Here is a 25508-nt window from a genome sequence, read left to right as displayed (position 1 = left end):
AGTTACTTTGAGTACAGCCTCAGGAGGGAATTGCAGGCAGTGGTTAACACTTCTTGCTTGGTGGATTGTACATGTGTTGCTCTTTTCTTTTACAGGCATGGTAAGTTTCCCTCCCACTGCTCTAACCTGCTTTTCCTGCTTATTAATTCTAAGTATTAACAGGGTATTCACGAGGCCACGCATATCATGTGAGCATGGAAAAAGGTTAACGCGCACATCACATGTAGGTGCAAGGCTGCTCAAACATCTGGGTAAAAATCTGAAACTAAAAACAAAACTGATTGAACGAATTGTCCATGTGGGTTGGCCCCTGTAGTCAAAGGCAAAAGAGCTTTAAAAACACAGGAACAACATAATCCAGGGGAAGTACACTTCAGGGAGGAAAATCATCTCATTTGCATTCCTGCAATATGTGTGCAGTGAACAAGTAAAATCTATGAGTGGAGAGGGATTCTGAATATCCTCCAGCTGAGAAGAGAAAGTTTTATGTCTGCAACCTTTCAAACACTCACACCGAGAGGTTTTAATGACAAATGGGCCGTAAAACATTTCCTCTAAACCTGTGTAAGACACTGAGAAAGGATCTACAGAATAGAGTTGGAAAAAAGTTAAACATTTTAAGCACTGAAGTTTTATTGTATTCATATTTATCTAACTTTTCAAGAAATGTCGATGACAGGAGTGAGATTCTTGTGCTTGTTGTGTGATTAAACGGGTAACAAAATGTCACTCACAGCCACACTTCATTCAGGCCGCCAGCTCATTAGTGGACTTTAAATATCACTCTGGATGTGGAATATCCTCCGGATGAAAGATTGACTGAGGATTCAAACAGAGTAAATATTCCAAATCGATTAGCTCCTTAGGAACTAAAGATGATAATGTCACATCTTGACAGAAAAAAAACAAAACCCGGTGAGGATGCTTCTTTAACCTTTGAGAGTATTCTGATGCTGCTGCCACTACGATTAGTAAAACTCAAGTAAAATGTTTAAAAAGTGATGATGATGCTGTCATGTGCTTTGAGTCGATGGAGCTTTAAAACAACAGGCATTACTTTTAAGTACAACTCATTAATTGCATGTCTGCTGTCCCGCGCCCTTCGGCACACTTTGATGAGACTGATCGGGTGTCCACTTGTGACCCGGCGGCCGGCGGCCTGCCTGTTCGGCTCCCCGCTGCTGGTGTAGTGAATCACAGAGGGCATCTGACCTCGCCGTGCCGTGCTGTCAGCTACACACTGCCTCCGTTGTAGAGCCACAACAATGGACAATCGTCTACTCAGTGAACACAACAAGCTTTTTCCAGCGCTGCGCTGAATAACCTGCCAGCTCTGGAAGGACTGGACACAGTCTTTCAGACGGAGCTATTCAGTGTGAACAGACTCCCATTCTTACTGAGATCATGATTCATCAAAGGAATGTGTCTCGCCTAATGGAGCGGGGAGATTTATGTGGAATGTGTTTTGGTGACATTCACATTTCACATAGCTTCCACTCGCAGTGAGACGAAGTGTCAGAGGGCTACACACTGACATGCAGTTCAGAGCCACAATCAAAGATGCACAACAGACGCCAGATCAGACAATTACCCTCAGACGAGTTAACCAGCCGAAACGGGAGCGAGCCCAGTCGAGTACAATGGAAGTGTCACACATCACCACTGAAGGGTTATCTTTATCTTCAACGGGAGCGCCAAAATCCCTGCTGATAACACTATCTGTCAAATGAGCTGTAATCACAGAAACGCAACACCTTGACTGGATATACAAGAGTTTTAACCCACCCACAAAACCCAAGTGTTGTCCTGCGAGTTCATGTTTGACTTTCACACCTACAGAAACTAACCCTGGGTCACTCTCTCTGAAGTTGAAGCTGTGAGAACAGCACTGGAGAAAGAAATGGATAACATGAACTGTATATGGCCTCCGACATGAAATCATACATATTCCCTTTACCGGTGAGCGGTAACATAAAAACAGATCCGAGGCATAGAGGTAAACCATGTAGCACATATATGACCAGCAAAGCGAGCGCTTCAGGAGCTCAGTCTTTATTTATTTATGCACTTCATATTCGGTCGAGCACATCACCATCATAACCTCCGTGTGGATGGTTTCTTCAAATAAAAAAGGTGTGATGTGTTTTCAACTGTGCAGAGGGACTGGAAAATCGCTTAAACACTTTTATTATTGCCACTCGGAAACACACAGACACGCACGCACGCACGCACGCACGCACGCACGCACGCACACACGCACACACACACACACACACACACACACACATTTGGAGAGCATTGTTGAAATAAGCCAAACCTTAATCTATGTAAACTTAGATTTGAAACCAATCTCGAGTTCTTAGTGAATTAAAAGCATTTCAAGTTCACAAGCGTTGTTCAGGTTTTGGACCCCACAAAGAGAGTAAACCACACAAACACACTGACTCCCACATACGTTTTTCTTTTGTTTGTTTTTTCTTTTTCTTTTTCTTTTTCATCGAGAAAGACGCGGCATTGACGTACACAGGTTCCCCTGGAGACACAACCCAACCTTCACTTTAACTACCACATGTCTACCCGTAGCCCTCACCCCCAACCTGGACCAAAAATAAATCTGACCCTGAGGGGAACTGCACACCTGCACCCCCTCCCACAACCTGATTAATTCAAGGCAACATATATGGACCTCTTAAAGATTTGAGCATCCAAATTAAACAACATGATGCATCTTTAATGATCCTCCATAACTCACAGCTTTACTAAGAGATCCGACACTCTGAAAATAACACCAGGTGCTATTCCACACGGTTTTTGTTCATTGATATTTTGTGAGTAACAGGGACAGACTAAATCATTTAAATTTGAATTAAATTAACAACATTGTTGAGTCGTGAGTTCATAAAATTGTGGCTTCCTGTCATTAGAAGAGAGACTTTTTGTGTGTGTTTTTTGTGTCACAATAAAGACACTTTTTTCCCTTTGCTTCTGATGGACAGCCAATAGAGTCCAGACTCAGTTTGGTTTGAGGCTTTTGTTGACCCATCGAGACCTGAGGCAGAACATGCATCTATTTATAACAGGTGGCAGCCTTTTTTTTTTTTTTTGCTTTCCTCTCGAGAGGTGAAAGCAACATGACTTCACGTTTTAATGGTTTGAGCATCTCAACAATGCTAAAAATATACAGTAAACACTGTTGGTGCTTTCGTTGTTGCTCTGAAGAAGGAAAGAAGGAAATGCTAATGAACTTTATGTTTTCTCACCCCAATGCTTTGTTACTTACTGAGGACATTAAAACATTTAAATGATGGCGTCATAAAAATGCAGTCCCATCCGGCTCCAGAGGGAGAATTGTGTTTATCTTAAAGCTGCAACTCCACATCGATTACTTTTAAAACTAACTGCAGCAGTAAAAGTGGATTTCATTTGGCAAACACTTTTATCCACTGCATTGCACATCGAGCCTACGACCTACTGGACTCCAGTCAGACTCCCTGACCATTGATTTCACGGCAGCAGTATAATTCACTCTTTGGAGCATGCAGTTGTATTTTGAGGGATATAAACACGCCACAGGATGCGTGAGCAGCATTTCTAGTTGACTTTCCTGAAAAGAGCAAAAATACAACAAATTCAACAGTGTTTTAAAGGTGCAATATATAACATTATTAGTTTTATCTAGATAAAAAGAAATCTGCCAAAAAGCTTAAAAGCTACAGTCATAATCACAAAGACAATTATGTGATGTAACATTGATATACCGACCAAAGTCAGCAAGTTAACTAATTATCCAACTTACCCCAGCCCAACTGATGTCACTAAACATGTTTACTGTGTGTCACTAATGGAAGGAATCAGTCATGGATTAATTAAAACCATACACTTTCCTTAAAATCTACAACTACTATACAGTATCTACCAAAAACAAAGACCCAGGAGCCAGAACTGTGAAAGCCATCCAAGAGACCAATTGTTGCCAACTCAACACCCCAGTCCGTGTACGACAGTACGATGACTTAAACTTTACTCAAGCTGTGGTCCCACCGCTTATTGTGCCGGGACGGGGCGGTGAGGGACGGGTTCTCACGTGGTTCTGCTGATTGGTAGTGACGATCGTCACTCTTGACTTGCACAGCAATATTTAAATATTTCATGTTGCCATAAACCCTCCCGATGTTGTTTAGATACGCCGCTTTGCTCTCACGGATTGTTTTGTTAACTGGGTTTATTGAAACATTGGCACGCAACACAACATCGCTGTATTTCAACGGCGCTCCTCGTTGAAACGAGAGTAATGAGAAGAGGGGATTCTTCAGGAGCTGGACGCTCCTGTTTACAATGAGAAAGTTTATGCTGCGTCACAGAGAACGAGGCTCAAGGCTTTACTCGGACGGCCGGGTGAAGCTGGCTGTTTCCTCGTTCTTCGCTGACACGTCCCTCCATCGTTTACAACCCCGCCTACATTTTAACCATTCTTTCTACTGTATCCTTTGTGGCTATCCACTAGCCATGAGTTAATCAGCCCCTGTAGCAACCAACGACTAAATGGGAGGGCTTTCTGCTTTCAAACTGAACCAATCAATGAGGCATGTTCCTTCATCATGCTTTATTTCCCCTCTGGTCAGTGTTTGTTTCCGGTGATAGCGCCCCCAAACGAGCAACCGTTGCAATTGCATGGAGTTATCCAGGCGCTTTGATCCGCAGTGCAGTGTGAAAGCAAACCCAACCAACTGAAGATTGGTCCTGAGTCCCGGACTATTCTGGTGTGAAAGCAGCCATAAGTTGCCCCACAATAGCCTAGTGGTTAACATTCTCACCTCACAGCAGGATGGTCTCCCGATTTGAGTCTTGTTTGGATTTCAGGACTCTTTTGTGTTTTCATGCCCTCCCTATGGTGGGTTTTCCCTTCCGCTACAGTGTCCATAAGTGTGTGTATGTTTTCCCTGTGATCGACAGCCGTCCTGCTCAGTGTGCATCCTGCTTTCCCTCATAGTCAGCTGAGACCTTAATTGGATAAAGCTGTATAGAAGATAGATGGATGAGTCTTAGCTTGTTATTGATATGACTGTGTGTAGACCAACAAATGTCCACAGCGGATACAGAAAGATTAGTGTTGTAAATGGATGGTGTTGACTTGGCAGTCCAGCATAGTGTAGGTGTGTTCATGTTCATGCACATGCAGACGGGGGAGGCTTGCAGGTGACAATGTGCACGTGCAAAACATAAAATTGTATGTTATTATCAGAAGTGGAATGATATTTTCTCCTGATTGCAATACTAACGCAGCACAAATGAGAATTTTCAAGGCCGCTATCGTGTCTGTAATTACCGGGAAATGCTGTGACTGACGCTCTCAATTTCTTGCAAGGCCATTCCATGTTACCTCAACCCTAACTACTACATACAACACCTTTAAAAAGGCTTAACCCTGAAATTACAGAAACAATCCAATTATTCTATTTGTACAAATCTCTCTGCAATAGTAACCTTGAAGTAAAATACCGTTAGAGCCATTCAATATTATACACACTTTTTAATTGTGCCCACTGGCAGCAATGCAGCAAAAATTGTGTTCCACTGGATGATGCAACACACAGGTAATTTTGATTGGCAAACTACATTTGCAGGAAAATATCATATCTCATTGGCCTTCAAACTACAGGTAGCAAGACTGGACACAATCTGTTAATAAACACCCGGCGATTGATCCTCCTGTTCTCATTAGGAGCAGGACGTGAGTGCTCCCATACTGATAAAGGCAGTTAAAAAACATTATATTGTGTCGTCAATAGCTTTTGTCCAGCAGTCAATTGTGGTTTAAGCAAACCTGTTCGAGAGGAAAAGAGCTTCCCTCATTTGCAAAATGTCAGCGGTGATTGAGGTCTTCCCCCAAATCAATGTAACTGTCACACGCGGGCGTTTCAGAGAGCTCCAGCAATCCCGGTGGATTTGCATGTGAAAACAGTAATCCTGTCAGCTGATTCTTCATGTATGCTCTGAGTGAGGCTCAGAATACTTTTCAAGCTCAAACACACACACACACACACACACACACACACACACACACACACACACACACACACACACACACACACACACACACACACACACACACACACACACACACACACACACACACACACACACACACACACACACACACACACAACAAGCGTCAGACATGTAAGGAGAGAGAGAAAAACAATGTCTCACCAAACATTATCTCCAGGGAAATACAGACCAAATGAAATTGAAGCTAATGAAAGACTGAAGTTTCGCTCTTTCATTTTCACATGTAAAATCAACAGGTATTTTAGCTTAACTACCCGAGGCCCAAGCTGCACTCTAATAATTTAGTCTCCTTGTACAGGTCCACACTGTGCAGGCTGATATAATGGTTGTATATTACTGCCTGTTGTTTGAGAACGTTGTGATGCGCCCCCGGGCCCCTCTGTAATAACACAACTGAAGGACAAGGAATGAATCCTGATGACAGTTTATTATGTATACTGTGAGAGCGAGCACACTGGCCTCCCGACCTCTCCCAGATACAAACAGCTTACGCACACAGCAAAAAGCACACAGGCACTCTCAAACACAGGTGTCCAATTATTTATATATTTTTGGGCTCGTTGAGGATATCTCAGCTTGATTTGATGACCCAAGTTTTTAAACATCCACTGTCACAGCCAGCCGAGCACATTCACGGCTGCTGTTATTATTATTATTATTATTATTATTACTCGCAGCGCTGCACTGAATACAATTTGAACCAATTGTTCATTTTATGCTACTTTATGGTTCAACTTTATCGCATTACACAAAGAAAATTTACCTTGCTGTGTTTATTCAACAGCTGGTTACATAAATAATGTTCGATACAAAACATATCATCAGCCTATTACACGTGCATAAATTGAGTCCATTATGTAGTTAAAATTGGTTCCAGACTAAAGTGAGGAAGCATTTAATATTTCACTCATAAATGCACCAAAGTGATAACTTAATTAGAATAATTAACTGTAGCCATGTATGTATCATGAATAAATAATTATGTAAACAAAATGAATGAACACTTTGATAGATTATGTGTGTTTTACTTATGGCTGGGTTACTGTTAAACAGACTGTTGTGAGCTGTTGAAAAGTCAATTAACTATGGGAGAAGCTTAAAACACAGACATACACGCAGGGAGAACATGCAATCTCTGCAGAGAAAGGGCTTTGAGCACTGTGCAGCCCCAACACAAAGAGTATGAATGACCAACAAGTCCAATACAGAATGAGTGACTGCTTTAAACGCTTCTAAAAAAAGGTTCCCAAACAAACAGTCGTTTCCACAAATATTAAACAACACACTGTATCTGCACAGCTCGACATCACCAGAGGAACGGGAGATAACACAAACACTGGCGCAGAAAGGCCGCGGCGCTTCCTCCTCCCCTCTCTTGCAGCTCCAGCAGCCGTGTGGCGTGTCTCTGTCTATTTCTTGCTGCTCTTCAGTGGCATGCCTACATTAGAGCCCTCACATGGGCAAGCAGTCTAAGCAGAGCCTCGTGCCACCAGCCTCCAGGGACAGCGAGACAGCCATGTGAGCACAGCACCTCCTGTCCCCTTTTAAGTTTCAAGCATGCTGCACAAAGTGTATTCTACTTTAAGGGTATTGTTGCATTAGCTTTTCTGCATAAATGAGAGTGAACTGTGAAATGGAGAGTGTGAAAATGTGCAAAAGCCAAATGTAAGAACTGTGTCGATGCATTTGGCTGCTGGTTGAGCCTCCTTTAGTTCAGTAAAAAGACAGCAATAGACTTTAATGATATTTGCCTACATCAGATCAGCAAAAACAACCTTTTATGATCAGAGACAGGAGGGGGGTTACCACCAACAATATGTTTTTCTGTCAGTGCTGACAGAAAAACATATTTCATGACATTTTGTTGACCTATTGTAGGAATCTAATCTGGGTCAGTTGACCGATTTGGTTCAAGGTAAAACATTAAAGCAGTTTATGAAATTTTCTTGGTCCCTAAAGTGACGTACCTGGACTTCTCTCTCCTGGACCACCATTTTTTCCAGTATGATAAATGTGGTTGTGACTCAGTTGGTAGATCAAGTCATATTCCAATCCCAAGATCAGCGGTTCCATCCCCCATCTCCCCCGGCCCATATGTTAGAGTGTCCTTGAGCAAGACCCTGAACCCTGAGTTTGTCCTCCCAATGGAGGTCGAGCAACTGTGTGTGTGTGTGTGTGTGTGTGTGTGTGTGTGTGTGTGTGTGTGTGTGTGTGTGTGTGTGTGTGTGTGTGTGTGTGTGTGTGTGTGTGTGTGTGTGTGTGTGTGTGTGTGTGTGTGTGTGTGTGTGCACGAATGAATGAATGAAAGCACTTTGAGGCTTCTCAAGTGGTGAAAATGCTCAGAGAATTCACGTCCACTCACCGCATACAAAACGAGGGTGTCAACCACACATCACACACCACCAACACGATGATTCCCCTCAGAGAGAAGTGGTCGCAACAGAAAGAAGATGTATAAATAAAACTGCTCATCAGCAAACTGCTGAATTTTCTTTTTAAATCAAAGCCAATAAATATTGATTTTGGTCACTGTTCAATGTATGCTGATGCTGAGCTCCTCACTGATTGTCAGGGTAAAGATATTGTAATACCTGTGTTCTTGAGCCTTTTATTAAACTTCCCTCTGCATCCATCTTTCTTTTAGACATTTATGGAAATACATACCTTTGTTTCAGAACATTTATATTTTATTCAAGCTTTTGTGGGCTCCATAATATTCAGTGTTATACCGGATTTACCTTGAAGTTGACACGGGTAACATGAAACATTAAAGAATAGGAACAAAATACATTGTCGATAGAATTAATTGAATCCTTTATTTATACTTGAATGGATCATGCAATATAAAGCAACCAAGTCGTGTACTGTAAAACAAATGCACATTATGATAAATTATTTAAGTTTTGTATAAGTATACGAAGTAAAGGGAAGTGGACTATTCTTCATTTATGTTTAATGTAAATGATGTGGGATTAAGGGCCTATAAAAACACAACCTTGATATTCCAGGGACATGTATCATAAAATATCACACACTATTGATTAAGAGAGTTGTCCTTCATGTAGAATATCTGGAAGGAGTTCATGCTAAGAGAAAATATACACTATGACTTACTCTGTCTGAAAATGTTTGCTTTGCTCTCAGTTTTACCTTCAGCTTCGACTCTGTGACTGATCATCTCCCATGTCGTGTTTGTATTTTGTCAACATTCCGATTTATTTGCTGGAGCACTGAGATGTTTGATAAGTTCTTCCACCAACACGTCCAGAAGTGAAAGAAACTAGCCTGTGACCGGAGGTTCACTTGTTTGAATCCGACTCTGGATGGATGTGAATGGTTGAGGTCAAGATTAGTTAAAAGCAAAGTTGCAGTTCTGTTTTTATATTTAAAAAAAAACCTCACTTAATCAGTCCTGCCCCTTTAAAACTTCTCACGGTAGCACAACATTAGGTACAGTCCTTTCATCCTACTTGATTTCATCTCGTGCATTAAATGATAAAATAGAATTAATGGTTTTTTTACTTCTGTAGAAGTGGGCTTTCATTTTAATGATTGCATGTTAACGTGGTTAAAATCTGCTCCCAGCACTATGAAGCTGCTACCACTTTAAATGATGTGTTATGGTATTTGTAGTCATCATAAAAAAAAATGCTTTATGACACACTATATAAGATGCGCTGCGGGCAGATGTAATGACAATTTTAGGTGCTTATTACAGTCATTTATTCTCTTTTTATCTGCCAGCATGACCCTACACGTATAGGCGACCATAGGAAGACTTTGACGAACAGATTCATAATTATAACACTGTACATTGATTTTAGAGTGCTATAAACCATATATTAAAGATTTTGTACGCTGCTTATGAATAGCAAATACTTAGAGAAAAAGTGTCTCCCTCACTACCTTCGGTTTGCACTAGTTTCCCTAAAATGGAGCATCCTCTGTGTGATGAGAGGGAATTCTCCCTGACAAGTAAATCCATGGCATTAGTCTTAAGTGCAATATAATTTCTAAGGTGCCATGTGATTTCAGGGCTGGATGGGGGGAAAGTGTTGAGAAAGCGATAAAACAGAGAACAAAGCACTGAATCCAGGCCTGGGAGGAACCACAACACATGCCTCCTTTTGAAGCGGCAGACACTCTCACAGGCAGCACCGAAGGCAGCCTTTTAACAAATTCACTTAACTCATTTACCAGGATTTGAGGAACTGCAAGACAAGTGCCGAGGAAAAACAGATCATATTTAAAAGGCAAATTTCTTATTGATCTCTGCAGACATTTTGAGCTTGTGTGAGTTTTCTTAAGCACAAACCGGCTTAGATGTTATTTAGTCAAACAGCACTTAAGTCCACCGTGGCTGGCTCACTCTGTGACTCAGACTCTGCAGTGCTGCATGGATCCCAGATCAGAGATCACAAGTCCCAGATCACACCTGACAGATCACAGATCACAGCGTTGAAACGAACTAAAACGCTGTCCTGAAGCCCCGTCTTGACGCCGTTCAATCTGAGTCGTTCTCTGTTGAAGTCTGGAGGACATTTCTGTCCATTTTGTCGGGATGAGTGAGAGAACGACCAGAAGAGACCTCCTCATGCTTCTCCACTCGTCTCTGTAAGAGGATCGGACGTAATGGGGTTTCCTCTTCCATGCCTCCTTCTGCTCACCAGATAAACTGGAGAAAACTTCCAGCAAAGTCTAAGAGTGCTATTCTTGTCACATTTTACAGTCATGCTGACAATGAGCTGTCCCGGAGACACGACTGTGACCTCAACATGAGCGGGGCTAAGCTTTTAAGCAGGTGCCCTTTCCACCCGCCACCATTATAAGGCTGATAAAATAAAGATAACAAACCCACTGGGAGAGTCATGCTGCAGCAACTGTGGATCAGACATGCCATACATGTGTTTAGGTGAAGGACGGCACCTCATTAAGGACAAAATCAACATTTGCCGCTTATATATTGTATCACAATACAACAGCAATCTGCCGAATGTCTGGAAGCAAATTATGAAGGGAATAAGAATGTGTTATCTATGTTTACATTGAGAAACATTTATGCGTATAGCAAACTATTATGTCAGGGAATAATAAAGTGCACCATCGCTCCAGGCCTGAGGGAATAACAGAGACAGGCGTGCCTGGCTTCTTAAATTCCCTCCGTGGCAGGCAGCTGACCTAACGGCCCCATGTCAACAGCAATGGCGACTTGTCTCACGCAGGGATATTTTATTCCTTTTATTAATATTGCATCAGTAGCTCATGCTATGTTGTGTTTGTGTGTCTGAATATATACCGGCTCCACCGAACAGTGCTCCCTCAAAACATTGTTTCTTCCAAATGGAACAAAAAAAAAAAAGTTGGAGATTCAAGAACATCACACTGTTAGGCAACATTCCTCTGTGTGGTTATCACTTTCACTTCTGCCTTTACAACAGCTTGACACATTTTCCTCGAGTACGACTCGTTCTCCGAAAGTAGCCCTACGTTCCTCTTGTAAACACAACAGTATGAGCGGGAAAATACAACTTTAACGTGAAAATCTGCACACAGTGTCGCTCAGCGGAAGCAGCGGCTCTCCATCGCCAGCTGCTGCCAATCAAACAAATCATTTCAGGTGGCTGCAATCACCTGCGCCGCGCGTCATCGCCTGGCATGTCACAAACACGAGACACACTGGGTCCTTGTCATAAATTGATCCAGGCCTTGCTCACTTCTCCCAGAGGTCAATGTGTTCGATACCCCGGGGAGGGAAATGGCAAGGCTCACCGATCTCCAGCCAATTTGAAAGGGCAGGTAGGATTGACCTCTCCTTGAGTAAGTATTGATCGTTTGGATCCTTGTTTGTATAACCACATGCTAAAAGAACAGGGGCAATAAACAGGTTTGTGTTGTGCGGCTGGTCACGAGTACAAGAACGGAGGACACGGAAAAAACCCCAAAAAGAAACGGAAAAAGGTGTATCATTCTCAACTTGTGGAATGCTATTGTTAGCCCTTCAGTGACGTTAACACCCACAGCTGATGCTCGCAACTCTGCCCACGTTATTTCCCGTCCCACAAGCCTCAGCGTGTGAGTAAATTTCACCCTGGCAATTCTGGTCTGAACCGGCCATAAGTCAGCATGTGATTACATGGCTGGAATGAAAACCAGCAGGCCTCTCATTCAAGGACCAGAGGAGACATTCACTCCACAATAGATAATATATTCACTATGTTCACGCGGGGGGGGGGGGGGGAAGGATCAAATGTGTCCCATTATCAGTTGAAGTTACACAACTCTCTCTGCATATGTTAATGTCGCTGGTACTAATGATGCTGTTGAACACTGAAATTAAAATAAAATGCATGCATACTTTATATTTATCGTTTTATCAGAAAATGCTGCATAAACTAATTTACTTACTTCCAGATGCATTTTGGTGCATTTAGATTTTTTTCCCCATTGTTTTTATGTGAGACAGAAACTCACAATTTAGATCATGAACCGGATAACTTGCACTTTACTACAAAATCTGCATAATTGTGTTTGTGTAAGTGATGACTCACCAACGCTTTACAGTCTGCTGGGCAATTTACATTATTTTTAAAGGATGCTATTATAGTAAGAATAAATTATCATGATGTAATGAAAATGTCTGAAGAGTCACTCTTCTTCCGAAGGACTTTGTGTTGAATGAAAACAATTAGATCAATACTGAATATTTATGTATTCTACGTATGGCTATATTTCCTCAATTTTTAACTAATCCATATTTTTTTCCTCACATATATGGTACAATTTACCTACAAAGTGTTTTTCTGAGGCAACTTGTAGTGACTTCTACCTGTGTGACAAGTGACTGAATAATTAGATGCACTCTCCTCACACGCAGTTAATCAATGATTAAATTCACAGATGAAGTCTGATGTGTCCAAGCACCTCATCTATAAATACGACCGTGTCTTCCATGGAAATTTACATTACCATCAACTGCAAACGACTCCGACATTCAATAAACAATGAAAAGGTGGTGAGAGGATGTGAGATCAAGCCCCAATTCCCGCTTCTACTCAAAAATGTGTTTTTCTCCTTGTTCCTCTGGTTGAGTGTTTGAGCTTCACTGTGCTGAGTTTAAAAGTAGGAGGCCGATTTTAAATTCGTCTGCTGAGAGGGAGGAACATTTGAGCTCTGAGCCGAGTCTCATTTTTAAGGGTCTGGAAGCAGATTCACGAAGTCACACATTGCCTGAAAGCCAATCCTCATCCAATATTCAACACACTCGGAGACACACGCACACACACACACCCACACACACACACACACACACACACACACACACACACACACACACACACACACACACACACACACACACACACACACACACACACACACACACACACACACACACACACACACACACACACACACACACACACACACACACCGTGGGTGAACTCCACAGGGAAAGCTGAGGCTTCTTGTGTCCATCAGATGAACGAACACAGGACAGGAATTATAATTGTATATTTATGGCATTTGTATTTAGTGAAAACCTACAAGCATTTATAAGATGAGGGTACATTTCTGTGAGAAAAAGAGACACAGATCATTATTCTGAGACAACCAAATGTACAAACGACAAAACAGATCGATTTCTACCCACTATAATAGATGTCAAAATGACATATATCACCATATGTGCCCATTTCAGCACCAACATGTCATTACACCTAATGACTGGCAGAGCATAACAGTGACAGCTGTATGGGACTTTTGTCAATAACAAAGAATAGATATGTTCATTACATTCTCAACAGCTGCTATTCAGTTTGATTTAGGCACTGAAAAGAGTTGGTGAGATTTTGGAAAAGTTCTTAGTTTGCTGTAAGAAAACTAATTTATGGTTTTGAGTTTATTTGAAAATGATGTTGCAGAGTCACAGTGTTTTGGATCATTTCTTTCTGTATTATCCATCATCATGCCTGTCTCCTCTGAAGACAGGCCTCTTTGCTTCTTTCAGGAAACATATTTTCTATTCATCATTCTTACTTCCCGTTAGATGTTTGAGTTTCATCTACTTCTCCCGGTATCTACAACAGAACAACGTGTTTATATCCAGGTACTTTTTTCCAGTTTTAAAAACCAACTAATTTTGTCCTTCTTGTCTAGATCTTTTTTTTTTTTCATGAGCATTAACCGTAGTGTTACCAATGGAAATAAAATACATCTTCAGAAGATCTCTGGATGTTTTTCTACTTTTGAGAACATTTAAAGATGCATTGGTAAATGATTAACATTGTAAGACATTCTTATGTACAATAAAATTATTCATAGAGTGTGAAACATTAATTCTATTCAATTTTACTTATATAGCACCAAATACAACACAGTCATCTCAAGGCACTTGCATGGAAAAGCCCAACTATTGCATTTGGTTTATTTGCAACTTTCCACAAATGGGATTTTCTGTAAGTGTAATTTTCTCCATACTGGATTTCCAGAAAAGCTCTACAGTCCTATTGCATCATTCTCTGCATCACTTGGTCCTTCTGTCCTATAATATGCATGCTTTATTTCCACAAAACACCCTAAATATGAGTCCTTTCAATAAAGTGCATCAGTCAGGTGAACTCAAGCGGGAATAAGATGTTCAGCCAGAGCAAAGTTGGTGAAAAGCCACGCGGTTCATTCAGGTTTTCTTTCCTCTTGCTGTCTCTCTCTTGATTGAGGCTTCTGGTGCCGGCAGATATTGACAGTGATTGTTATCTCCCAATACAGAGGAGTATCAAGAGGATTTTTTGCAACCAATATCTTCATCCTAAGCAATCAAACTCTCTCCTCAGAGATGATGCCGCGCGCCCCTACGGAGCAGAGGTTTTCAGACGAGCTGTAGGATTTGGAAGTGAAAAAGGATGAATGTCCTGCCAGCAGTTCTGACCTCAACTCCATTAAACACTTTCGGGATCAGCTTGGTTGTGCTGATGTGCCAGGGTGACCAACACCTCCATGTTGGCTGACTGGCAACAAATACTGGCTGAAAAATGGGATCTATCCCACAGCATCAACGATATTATGCTCCTCATCCCACAGTTGCATCTTACTTAAATATTTGGCAGGAAAATTAACAGACTTTAAAAATCATATAAGATTTATGGCCACAAAATGTTGTTACAACACAAATCTCCTCACTTTTGTGGGTACTTTATTTATTTATGTATTCTTTTGATTGTTGTTTACTCATGAAATAATGAATTATGAAATGTGGGAGTCAGCAAAAATAAGCACTCGCCAGATGAAACACTTAAACAGGAATAATACAAACTTTTGAAGTGTATCCACATGTTGTTGTTCAAAATGTCCAATATTTTTTACTTTCTGTTCTTGAATGATAACGGCAATTATAAATGTTCTTAAAGATCTGTTTTTACAATTGCAGTCTCCTATCTTATATTCAGTTGCCGCACGTGTAACAAGCTGTGCAGTAATGAGACAACAAAACTCACTCGGCTGACCTATTCAGTGATATTCATACAGGAACAAGTTTGGCCTTATTATTTGTAGTCTGGAAAGGTTTAGAGGTGACTCAGATATTGAACTTAAGTTTGAAACGAAGTGCTGTTTTTTTGTTTGTTTTTTGTCATCCATGTTTCAGTTACTTGTTATAAAGTTAAAATGCAGTGAGTTAGGTTTCCATGTCACAGCCTGAACAAAAGCCAATTAGCAAGTGATGGAGAGAAGAAAATACAGGCACAGAAACCACTGGTGTGGATCATTAAGTATCCGCAAGACAGTTGTGTTTTCACTCTCTCAGCAATGTTAATAGGGCTATTTGTGTGCACACATTATATATACATATATATATATAGTTTCATGTGGATATGTGTGTGATTTTACCCATATGCGGCATACTTGACATAGCGACTGCATCTTTTATGATCACACCGAGTGCAGTCATAGGGATGTGAGAAATTGACCTGAGCCGCTCCATGCATCTATGTACAAATGACAACCCCTTTTTGGTGTCACTTTTAGTGCTTGCTCTGTCACACACACACACACACACACACACACACACACACACACACACACACACACACACACACACACACACACACACACACGCAGCCTTCATATTCCTTTGGGGTCCATCTTTACCACTGTCAGCTGAATAGATCACACGGCAAGGCTTCAATCTCCTTCAAATCAGTCACAGTGATGATTCTGTGAGAAAGGAGAGATAAAAAGCCGACCGGAGCCTGTCAGGGCTGTGAGAGCAGAGGACGTCAATGCCTCACTTAGACAGCTAGTCTGAGGGGGCCGCTTCCCCAGACAGAAGGACAAGACGGAGTTCACCTGCATTCAACACAAAGTTTTGCCTTGCCTTCTGGGAGAAGAGACGTGACAGAGTATACCAGGTTACACTCCCTGATATAAATGTCATCTGGATAAAAATCAATTTATGATGCATTTTAAAAGCTCAAATGTACAAATGAACAAAGTTCCCCGATCTTCTTTGCAGCTGCTTCCTCCTTTTCCTCCTCCTCCTACTCCTCGTCCTGCTCATAAATGGAGGGTGACGACTGGATGCTTCATCAAAAACAACGCACCAGATCATGGCTCCAGATAACTATTCAAAAAGTTTGGGCTGATTGATTTTTTTTCCTCCTGTGGCATTGTTGCTTCTCATTTCCAACACAGCATGAGAGGCACTGAAATAAAAACATCTTAGCAGCAAATCGGCCTCACCATGGCAACAGTATTGATCAACTCTCCTGGGTCCTCAGAAAAATCTATCCCTCGTGTCAATTTCCCAGCATTAACAGTTCAGCAGCTCCTCATGTCTTCGATAGACAGCCATGATATTTAGAATCTGGGAATAACTGCTATAATCGTTATTTAGCTTCCCTGATGATTCATTTATCACAGGAGAGAGACACGAAATGACCTGGTGATATTCACTGAGAACAATGTGGGAAGTAGGCCAGGAGGACAGCTCAGGGAGAGGTCACTGTCTGCAGGCTTGAAGTGTAATGATTCAACGTCAATGGCCATTGAATTCCTTCACTATGGAGCATATCCGATAATAGGCTATGACAAGAAGTTAAACACTCTGCCCAAAAGCCCTCGAATGTCTATTCATTTTCACTTGAGGAAAAGAAAAGTCTGATTCCTCTCTTTAATTATATCCGACCAGGTGTTCTCTTTAAGCGTTTGACTGTAGCAGTTTGAAAGTTAACAGATTGCAGCTGAAAACAACCTCAGAAACTTGTAATTGCCGCTGCACACCAATCAAATCTTGTCAGACTAATGGAGGTGAATAGGCTGGGCGCACTGGATTCTGATATGTATTGATCACACGCTATCATGAGGCCTCACATTTAATTTTGTAATTTTACTATCTGTAATACCATCAGCACATCTATCACTGAAAACCTTGAGTGTGCCTGGGGGGCAAATAGGCTCAAATGAAGACTGAATTTATCTGCTCTCAGGTGTGCAGATTTGAAAGTGGTGATTAAATCTATCTCTCTGCACTTTGGGGGAAAATGAGAGGGAATTCAGAGTGATGGACAGAGCCGCATGACAACTGCTGTCAATCCACAGATTCCTCCAGCTTGATTACGCCAGAGCTCCAGCACCACACCGTGTGTGAACTACACCTACACTCTGACAGATTGACACGCTGGTACAGCTGGTGCGAGGAGGAGAGAATGAAGAGAATTGGGGGCTAATCTCACCTTCTTTAAACCTCCTAAATTTTGTCAATGCACACACGGTAATGTTACACGGCTTGCATGAAAACGAGGAGGCCTTAGAACGCTTGCGTTCTGCAACAAAATAATGAGTGTAGTGAGGATGCTTCAAAGCATAACTGGAGGGGTTTTTTACCAACTTGGATTAATGAAAATTTTATATGTTAACTCAGCCTACAAAGTGTGGATAGGAACCAAAGCCAGGCTGAAGGTTGTGGTGGGGACCAATCAGTATAACTCTCGAGCCAAGGCAGCCACAAAACCCCAGAGCATAACTGTTGTAAAAAAGAAAAATGAATAAATAAACAATTGTGTGGTGTGTAAGTGTTAGTGAGTGCAAAGAAAAGGAAGAGGGGGAAGATGGGGCAGGCTAAAAGCTTGTTAAGTACTTTGATGGTCTTCCAGTTGCAGTTAAACAGCTACTTACAGCAAGGACCATGGTTCGTCTAATTGAACTGAAACAGAACACTAATGACAAGACAGTGACTTACAAGCAAACCACAAATCATTATCAGCAACACAGTGCAGCTCAAGTTATCCTCCACTGTCCTCACATGACAGGACGCTGTGCCGAAAACTGCTCATTTACAAAAACATTCACGCAGTGTTTCAAGTCATTAGATATTTTGCTATGGAGATGTGTTTTAAATAATTAATCTGCTGTATTGGTGCCCTGCCTGCCTATTGCACTGCACCACCAGCAGTAGGCCAACAGTATCAGTTGACTCACAGCCAGCAAGACTATAGAAAAGTGTTCCCATAACCCCAAATTCAGACATTTTGATATAAGGAGTGCAAATTGATTTCATTTACTTGCAGTCACGAGGCTCAATTGTGTTACAAAGACTTTCAACAAGTTTGATTTTGCAGAGAGGGCCCCCTGTAGAGGAAGGCAGGCCAACTGGACCATAAATCATGGCTTTCAGGTTCGAAACAATTCATGAAAATCGCCCGCAGTTCCACCATACAAGAGGCTCATATAATCATGTGCAATCACATGGAACAGGCCTGTTATTCTCAGGAGGGGGTTGTTGAGTTTGGGTGTGATTGTGTCAGGCTGTCAGTGCCCACTCATCCAGACTCCGGATTGAGACTGGAACAGACGGGAGCTGTTCTTTCAGCACCACCGGGGACAAGCAACAGCACACTGAGCTGTCTCATCCACATAGTGTAGTGGATTGGAAAGAAACACCCAAACTCACTTCACCTTTCTTTTATGCAGCATGTCTTTAGACGGAGAGAAGTCTGGGGAAAACACACACAGGGATCCACATAAGAAATCTAATTCCATCGTCTGGAAATAGATCATGCCCCTAATAATGAATATGAGCCAAGTTACGTTTTTTTTTTTTTGTTTTTTTTGCCCCTGGTTACTCTTTGCAGCCCTTTGCGCCTGGTTCCTGACACTGGGTGGGTAGCAATGAGGAGGCGCAACACTTTCACTCTTCCCTAAAGCAGATTATTGGCTCTTACGGGAGCTTAGGTAAAAAAAAAGAAAGAAAGAAAATACACGACACAATGTCGTGCCTATTTTAAAAGCGCAAACTCGCGCAGGGGCTCAAACACTTGCCTGAAAGAGGCGTAGGATGTTGGCAACCATGATCGATACTGAACTCGCCGAGGCTCCGATGACTCCCACCACTTTTTCAGGCTTGACAAACACCGGCGGCTCCCCGTTAGTGCACCTCACGTCGGAGGTGTCCTTCGTGATCAGGGCTTGCACGAAAGTTAACGATTGCTCCAGCGCGTACGTATCCCTCGAACAAGTGTCCAGCACCCGGGCGCCGAGGGTGATGTTGGGTAAGAGTAGCTCTTCCTGGTTAATCTGATCCAAAGCGTACATCATGGCCTCAAGCCGCTGGATGCCGTTCTCCTTCTTCAGATCCCCGCACGGTGTGCCGTCCGCCCCTCTGGCGTGCACCGGGAAGAGTCCACCGAGGGTCAGGTGTCCCTCTGTCCGTATTGAATGAGGTGCATAAGTCTCCTGAGGCAGCGCGAAATCCACCACAGTCCTCATGAGCCAGAACAGCCTCCACACGGAGCTCAGCTTTACGCGTCCACCGGGACGAGCCATGCTCAAGTTTTAAAGGAAGGATGGAAACGTGCAATCCGCCTATAGTGTAGAAAAATCAAAAATAAACAAAAATAAAAAATAAAAAGACAAAGTTAGTTTAAAACGAACCCATTCTTGTCAGCAGGGAGCAGATTCAACAAGCGGGGCTGGAGAACAGAGACGCAGCAGAAGGATCAGGGAAACTGCGCCCATCGTCTTGCAGCCAGGAGTGAGCGATGCAGCTTGTTGAATAGTGAAGCCCCTGACGGTATTTCGGCTCCCTGGAAAAGGGAGGCTACATCCATTTGTCAGACAGTATTAGTGAAAGAAAAGACGAACACCCGCCGCAGATGAACTGGCCTAATTGTGTCCATTTAGAGCGCGATCCAAAGAGCGGGAGGAAACAATGAAGCCGCTGCTGAGAACTGGCATATCTTCACAGCCGTATACACCGCGATCACCTACCAAGAAAACACGAAGCAAATCACAGGGACGACTCCGAACAGAGCTCAGATGTTAGGACCAGCAGAAGTGGGGGACATTCTTCTGGTCCAGAACAACTCCGGGGGAGCGCACGTAGGGACGGCGTCTGTCTGTCTCCCTGGGGTGCAAATCATCTCCACAGTCCCCAAAGAGAGAAAAAAAAGAGATAGAAGAAAGAAAAAACGATTAGTCTGGACGCAAATGTGCGACCACTAAGCGGAGAGCTGAGAAACGCCAGCTAATTAAATCCCCAGCTCTTTCTCTCCCTCCGCAACCGGTCGCATTTATACAAAATGAATGAGTCACAGCGAGGATTCACTGTGTGCGCCGAGTTTCAGCCCCCCCGTTTTTTTTTCTTTTTTCTTTTTTTCCAGAGTCAGACGTCATTCAGCTGGTAGGAAGGAGAGAAGAGATGAGCACCACTTCATGGCAAGGTTTCCAGGAAGTTATCACTCTATCTGGAGACACGGGAGAAGGTAAACAAGAGGAACAAATGCACTTACAGACGTGAATGATAAAGACAATCGTTCCTCTGAGTGCCTCTCTGCGTGCTGCATCTCAGCTCTATAATCTCATGTCTCCTCCCTCCTTTATTCCCCTCAAACACAAGCACAGTAGGGGGGGGGGGGGGGGTCTAGTATTTCCCTTTTTTTGTGCTTTTTGTGGTGGCAGAGTTGCCCATACATATATTATGCAAACACAAGAGGAGCTGCAGGTATGAAGACTGAAGTGCCTTTTTTTCCCCCTGGAATAGTTTTGGATTGAGTACTGATGCACCTTTAAACCAGAGAGACTGAGGGAGGGAGCAGAGCAGACTAGTTTGGAGGGGTCCAGACTGGTATCCCAGGCAACCCTTCTTCAGAACACACACACACACACACACACACACACACACACACACACACACGCACACGCAGCGGTGAGAATTAGCCACACCTGTAGGAGCAGGGAGTCCTCACATCTCACAAACAAAACACCATCATCACCAAACTATTTAATTGCACAGATGGTTCTTTAACAAACAAGCAGATTATGATAATTTGTATTCCTGGGCATGCATTAACTAGGGACTCACTTGGCAATTTGAGGCATTAATTAAGAAGGTAGTTCTTGCTTGTAACGCAAACTAAAGATCATATTCAATAAAGAAACAATGATCATTGTCAATGTGCTAATGAGTACATGTTTGGTGGGTTTGCTTCAGTGTGAAAAAAGCTACCAGCTGAGCTTTCTGCGAATACATAATTCATGAGGAGAAAGCCATAATTTTCATGTATCCTTAGAAACTGACCATTTATACAAAAAAAACCCCTCTAAAACAATTAAAGAATGCACATAGAAATACAAATGACAAAGTATTTTGTGTGAGAATCTCTCACACTAATCAGCTGTTACAGTGTTTCTTAATGTCACCTGCCTGTGGAGTGGAATTTGTTTTAAATCGCCCTGACAGGTTACTTAGTTGCAGTTAGTAATCCAGGCTGCCGCCTGCCTTCATGCCCACAGTATACTGGGATTGGTTTGAGCACCCCACAACCCTAATTTGGGTCAAGCAGTATGGATGTTTGGTTTAAGTTAATTGTGTGTATGTTTAATGTCTTTTAAAAATAGACAGCTGGATAGGTATTGTGTATGTTGTTTAACTTCTAGCAAACTATGTTTCTCACAGAGCCTCACAACAATAATTATTAATATTCAACTTTTGCAGATCAGACGCAGCTCTGAAAGAGGTTTGCTGTTATTGAATTCGTCCCACACTTGTTTCATCTCCACAATTATGCCGCTGGTACATTAATGTTTGTGGAAGCTTTGACCTAATTTCAGGGAACAATGTGCCACACCAACAGATAAACACCAGAAACAACTGCAGAACTGTTTTAAGCTAAATGTTGCTACATTTCATTCAATGGCAGATTCAGAGCGCCTATTTCTGAAAGCCTATATGCCCACTATGATTGAACACGAGCACAAAAGAGGCAGAGCAGCTCATACAATCCCTGAAAGCAAACACAATGTTTTATTTCCCCCTCAGTCGGCCATTAGACCAGCTGAAGTGAGTGGCAACTGGCAATACTACATTGTCTTTAGATCACCTGGACTTTAACCTTTTCTTTATTGTTGGATTAGAGATTTTAGGTTTGGCCAAGTCTTGATAACGTGCAGGATTGTGTCCCAAAGGAGTTTTATCCTCTAACAATGCATCTAACAATCGCAATCATAACACTGCAGTTGTTGAAGATGCACCCTGGGAAAAGCCAAACAGGCAACAGAACGTGGATTACTTTAGTACGTTATCTGAGTTGATTGATCGTTGAATAAAAGCAGCCTCAGAAAGTAGTTTTATCATAAAAATGATTGTGAGGCATAGAAATGCCGTTTTATTAACATGTTCATTTCATTAGTTTCTGTTCAATTAAAAGATTAGAAAAGGCGATGCAGCTCTAATTGAAACTTGTCCTATTGACATTACAGGCTTGGATGGACAAATTTCTAATTAATTAAGTTGAATAGAGATTAATTCAAGCCTAATCCTACCATGTACTGTATTTATCTCCATTAGCCACACTGAGTTCATGAATATCTTTCAACAGGCGAATCGTGCATGTCCAACTCAAACCATGATAATGTGGTTTCGGGCGCACACACTGTACACTGGGGCCAGAATTCATGAGATGCTCTAAAAATACGTTGAAAAGTGTGAGGGAACTGCTGGGAAGAGACTGCTGAGGAGAGAAATCAGGGACGTGAGAGGAGAGGGAGGCAGATGGCCACCTCCGCTGTGAGCACACTGAGAGAGACAGGCAGGCCTGGAAAAATGCAGCAACAGCCCCCAACAAATGACACCCTGAGAGACTGGTGTCGCAACGCACAACACTAATTCCACTTCTCGGACTGCAGAGAGAGCCTGACTCCCACTTACACTGTCAACGGAAAGGTTACTTTTGAAAAATGGGGCCCTCACCATGATTTAATTCACTGACTAACCCCAGGAAGAGGGGCCTTTCCCCCAGGGAGGCGGTTTGATTTAGACTGAGATTACACTTTGGTTTGGGTCTTCTCTCTTTCTCCTCCTCCTCCCTCACTTTCACTCTGATACGGAGGCACGCGTGCGCACGCACAGTCGGAGAAATTCCCTTTCAATCTCATCATGTGATGAAGCAGAAGAAGGAGGAGTGAGGACATACCCGGCGAGACGTTTATTTTTGATATAAGGTTGACCAAACAACCAAATACAGCCATATTTTCCATATGCCAGCGGTGTGCAGCATTTAAAAGCACCCTGCTAGATAAATGATGGTCTCCTATGAAAGAGCCAGACCTTTTGTTTCAAGCATTCAATAACATGTCTACTCGATGCGGTCTTCTTCAAGTCAATTACAGGGCTGGCACTGTGAGCTCCTTTAAAGAACGACACATCAGCCAACAATAAAAAGTCGACCTGCAGGACAAGAGGCAATAAGGTTTCCTTTTGGGCTGACACTGGGCACAATAGGCTCTGTCTGTCAAATTAATTAACCTGGAAACCTGTTTAATTCCCAGACTTAAATGAAAGGGTGGGTGTATCCGCCGCAAAGAAATAACTTCGGAGCAGGAGGTAATTGCATGTCGAAGTGATTTGTTCGAAGCCAAACAGGCCACCAGCTTGTTTGGAGTCATGCATATTCTGCAAGAGGTGAAGAGTTAATGTTGGATCAATGTAGGGGCAATGTTAGATTAGCAACATGAAGGTCAGTGAGCTGCTGGGCCCCCTTGTCTCATGTTGTACCATCTGCTTTGGAATAATAAAATTAGCTATCTAAGCTTTTCTTTATCTGCAAGCAGAATCGTGTCTGTGAGGAGGAGAAAAAAGAAGCATTTGTAATTCCATGGGCACGCTTGTATGGGAAGACAAATTCTTACCTCTTCTGCTGTTTATGCCAGAGACAAAGCAGGTGCACTGCAGCTACCACGATAGACTCTCCACACTCTCAATTACGATTGTAATCCATCTGTCATACCTTCTCCCTTCTAATTATGTCTCTGTAAAGCTGCTGCTGTGAGCCCAGTCCCCATTCACACTCTGAAATGTGAAAGATAGATAGATAATGCACGAGTGACCACTGGAATACCTAACTGGAGAGGGGAGCCTGGTAACAAGAGGTTTTTCCTCTCAGGGCTATCTTTGAAATGCATGGGTTAGATGACAAAGAGTCCACTTGTATTATAAGTTACGGGGGGATGAGGCCTTTGAGACACAAAGAAGTTCAAGAGGGAAAAAGAAATGTCAGAAAATATTACCTCCGAGCTACTGTTGGTTTTCTTTCCGATGGACTTGACATGTACCTGCTCCTGATTGGTAGCCACTGGGGTACCGATAATGATTAGAGGTATTATATATGACAGTAATGGACCCAACGGCGCTGACCTCCTACCCAACAGTCCTGGAATTTTCCAGAGACCCTATTAGAGGGTGACTGGGTCTTTGTTTTGATGGCTAACTTCACGCTCCACCGGGCACACATGATAAGTGGGTGCAGCTGTGTTTGTTAGCCAGGAGGACTTAGGCCACAAATTTGATTGTGATAGAAAATGCCTCCCGCCTTGTGTCTGTTAATTAGCCGACCTTTTGAGCAGCCCTGGACCACTGTGAATTATTTTATCTCAAGTGTCTCCACAGTGCAGTGTGAGAGAGGAGATTTTATCCAGAGTCCTGCTAAATTCCTCCCAGTGTGCGTTTGTGTGTGAGCGGGGATGATCTGACATGGCTGTATGAAGGCAGAGCGATGAGGACAGCCCACTAGACTATCCATCATCATGCTCTTTATATACAAAGGAAAAGAGAAGCAATATTACCTCAAAGATATCAATCATGCGCCGATGGCAAATCCTGCTTTTATATATTTCATTAACAATCTGAACTGTACACATTGAGAGTTACCAAGCAATGAGGTGTTGAATGGCAATTTAAAACAAATCGATGAATCTCTGATAGCTCTAAATTGAGGATGATGCGTAAGATATCGATCAATAAGCAGATGCTAAGTTAGAATAACCTTTTTTTACCTGCTGTTAAGACATAAGAAAGTCGATACTGTTGTTGAGTGTGCACGCTGAAACATGAAACCTGGAAACAGCCAGTTTGACTCTGTCCAAAGGTAACAAAGTCCCAAAGCTCCACTTAATCT

At 42.4% G+C, this 25508-nt stretch overlaps 1 protein-coding gene across 3 annotated transcripts in view; it reads right to left on the bottom strand.

Annotated features, from left to right (window-relative positions):
* LOC308113163 (metabotropic glutamate receptor 7-like) overlaps nucleotides 1-20911 on the bottom strand; it is an 83716-nt gene extending 62805 nt beyond the window's left edge. Inside the window, exons 1-3 of one of the 3 annotated variants that reach the window (XM_080469195.1) lie at nucleotides 20847-20911; nucleotides 20326-20461; nucleotides 19378-19920 (exon numbers count right to left, since the gene is read on the bottom strand). In XM_080469195.1, coding sequence (XP_080325321.1) covers nucleotides 19378-19881 — 504 coding nt within the window. In that variant the 5' untranslated portion in view covers nucleotides 19882-19920; nucleotides 20326-20461; nucleotides 20847-20911. Of the gene's footprint in view, nucleotides 1-19377; nucleotides 20650-20846 lie in introns of those variants that run through there. The other 2 variants (XM_080469196.1, XM_080469194.1) reach the window with 2 other exon arrangements.
* Between the last annotated feature and the right edge of the window lie 4597 nt (nucleotides 20912-25508).

Source organism: Lipophrys pholis (assembly GCF_963383615.2).
Source record: "Lipophrys pholis genome assembly, chromosome: 8".
Classification (NCBI taxonomy): Eukaryota; Metazoa; Chordata; class Actinopteri; order Blenniiformes; family Blenniidae; genus Lipophrys; species Lipophrys pholis.
The sequence above is the reverse complement of the archived record's forward strand: the minus strand, read 5'-3'. Positions and strand labels throughout refer to the sequence as shown.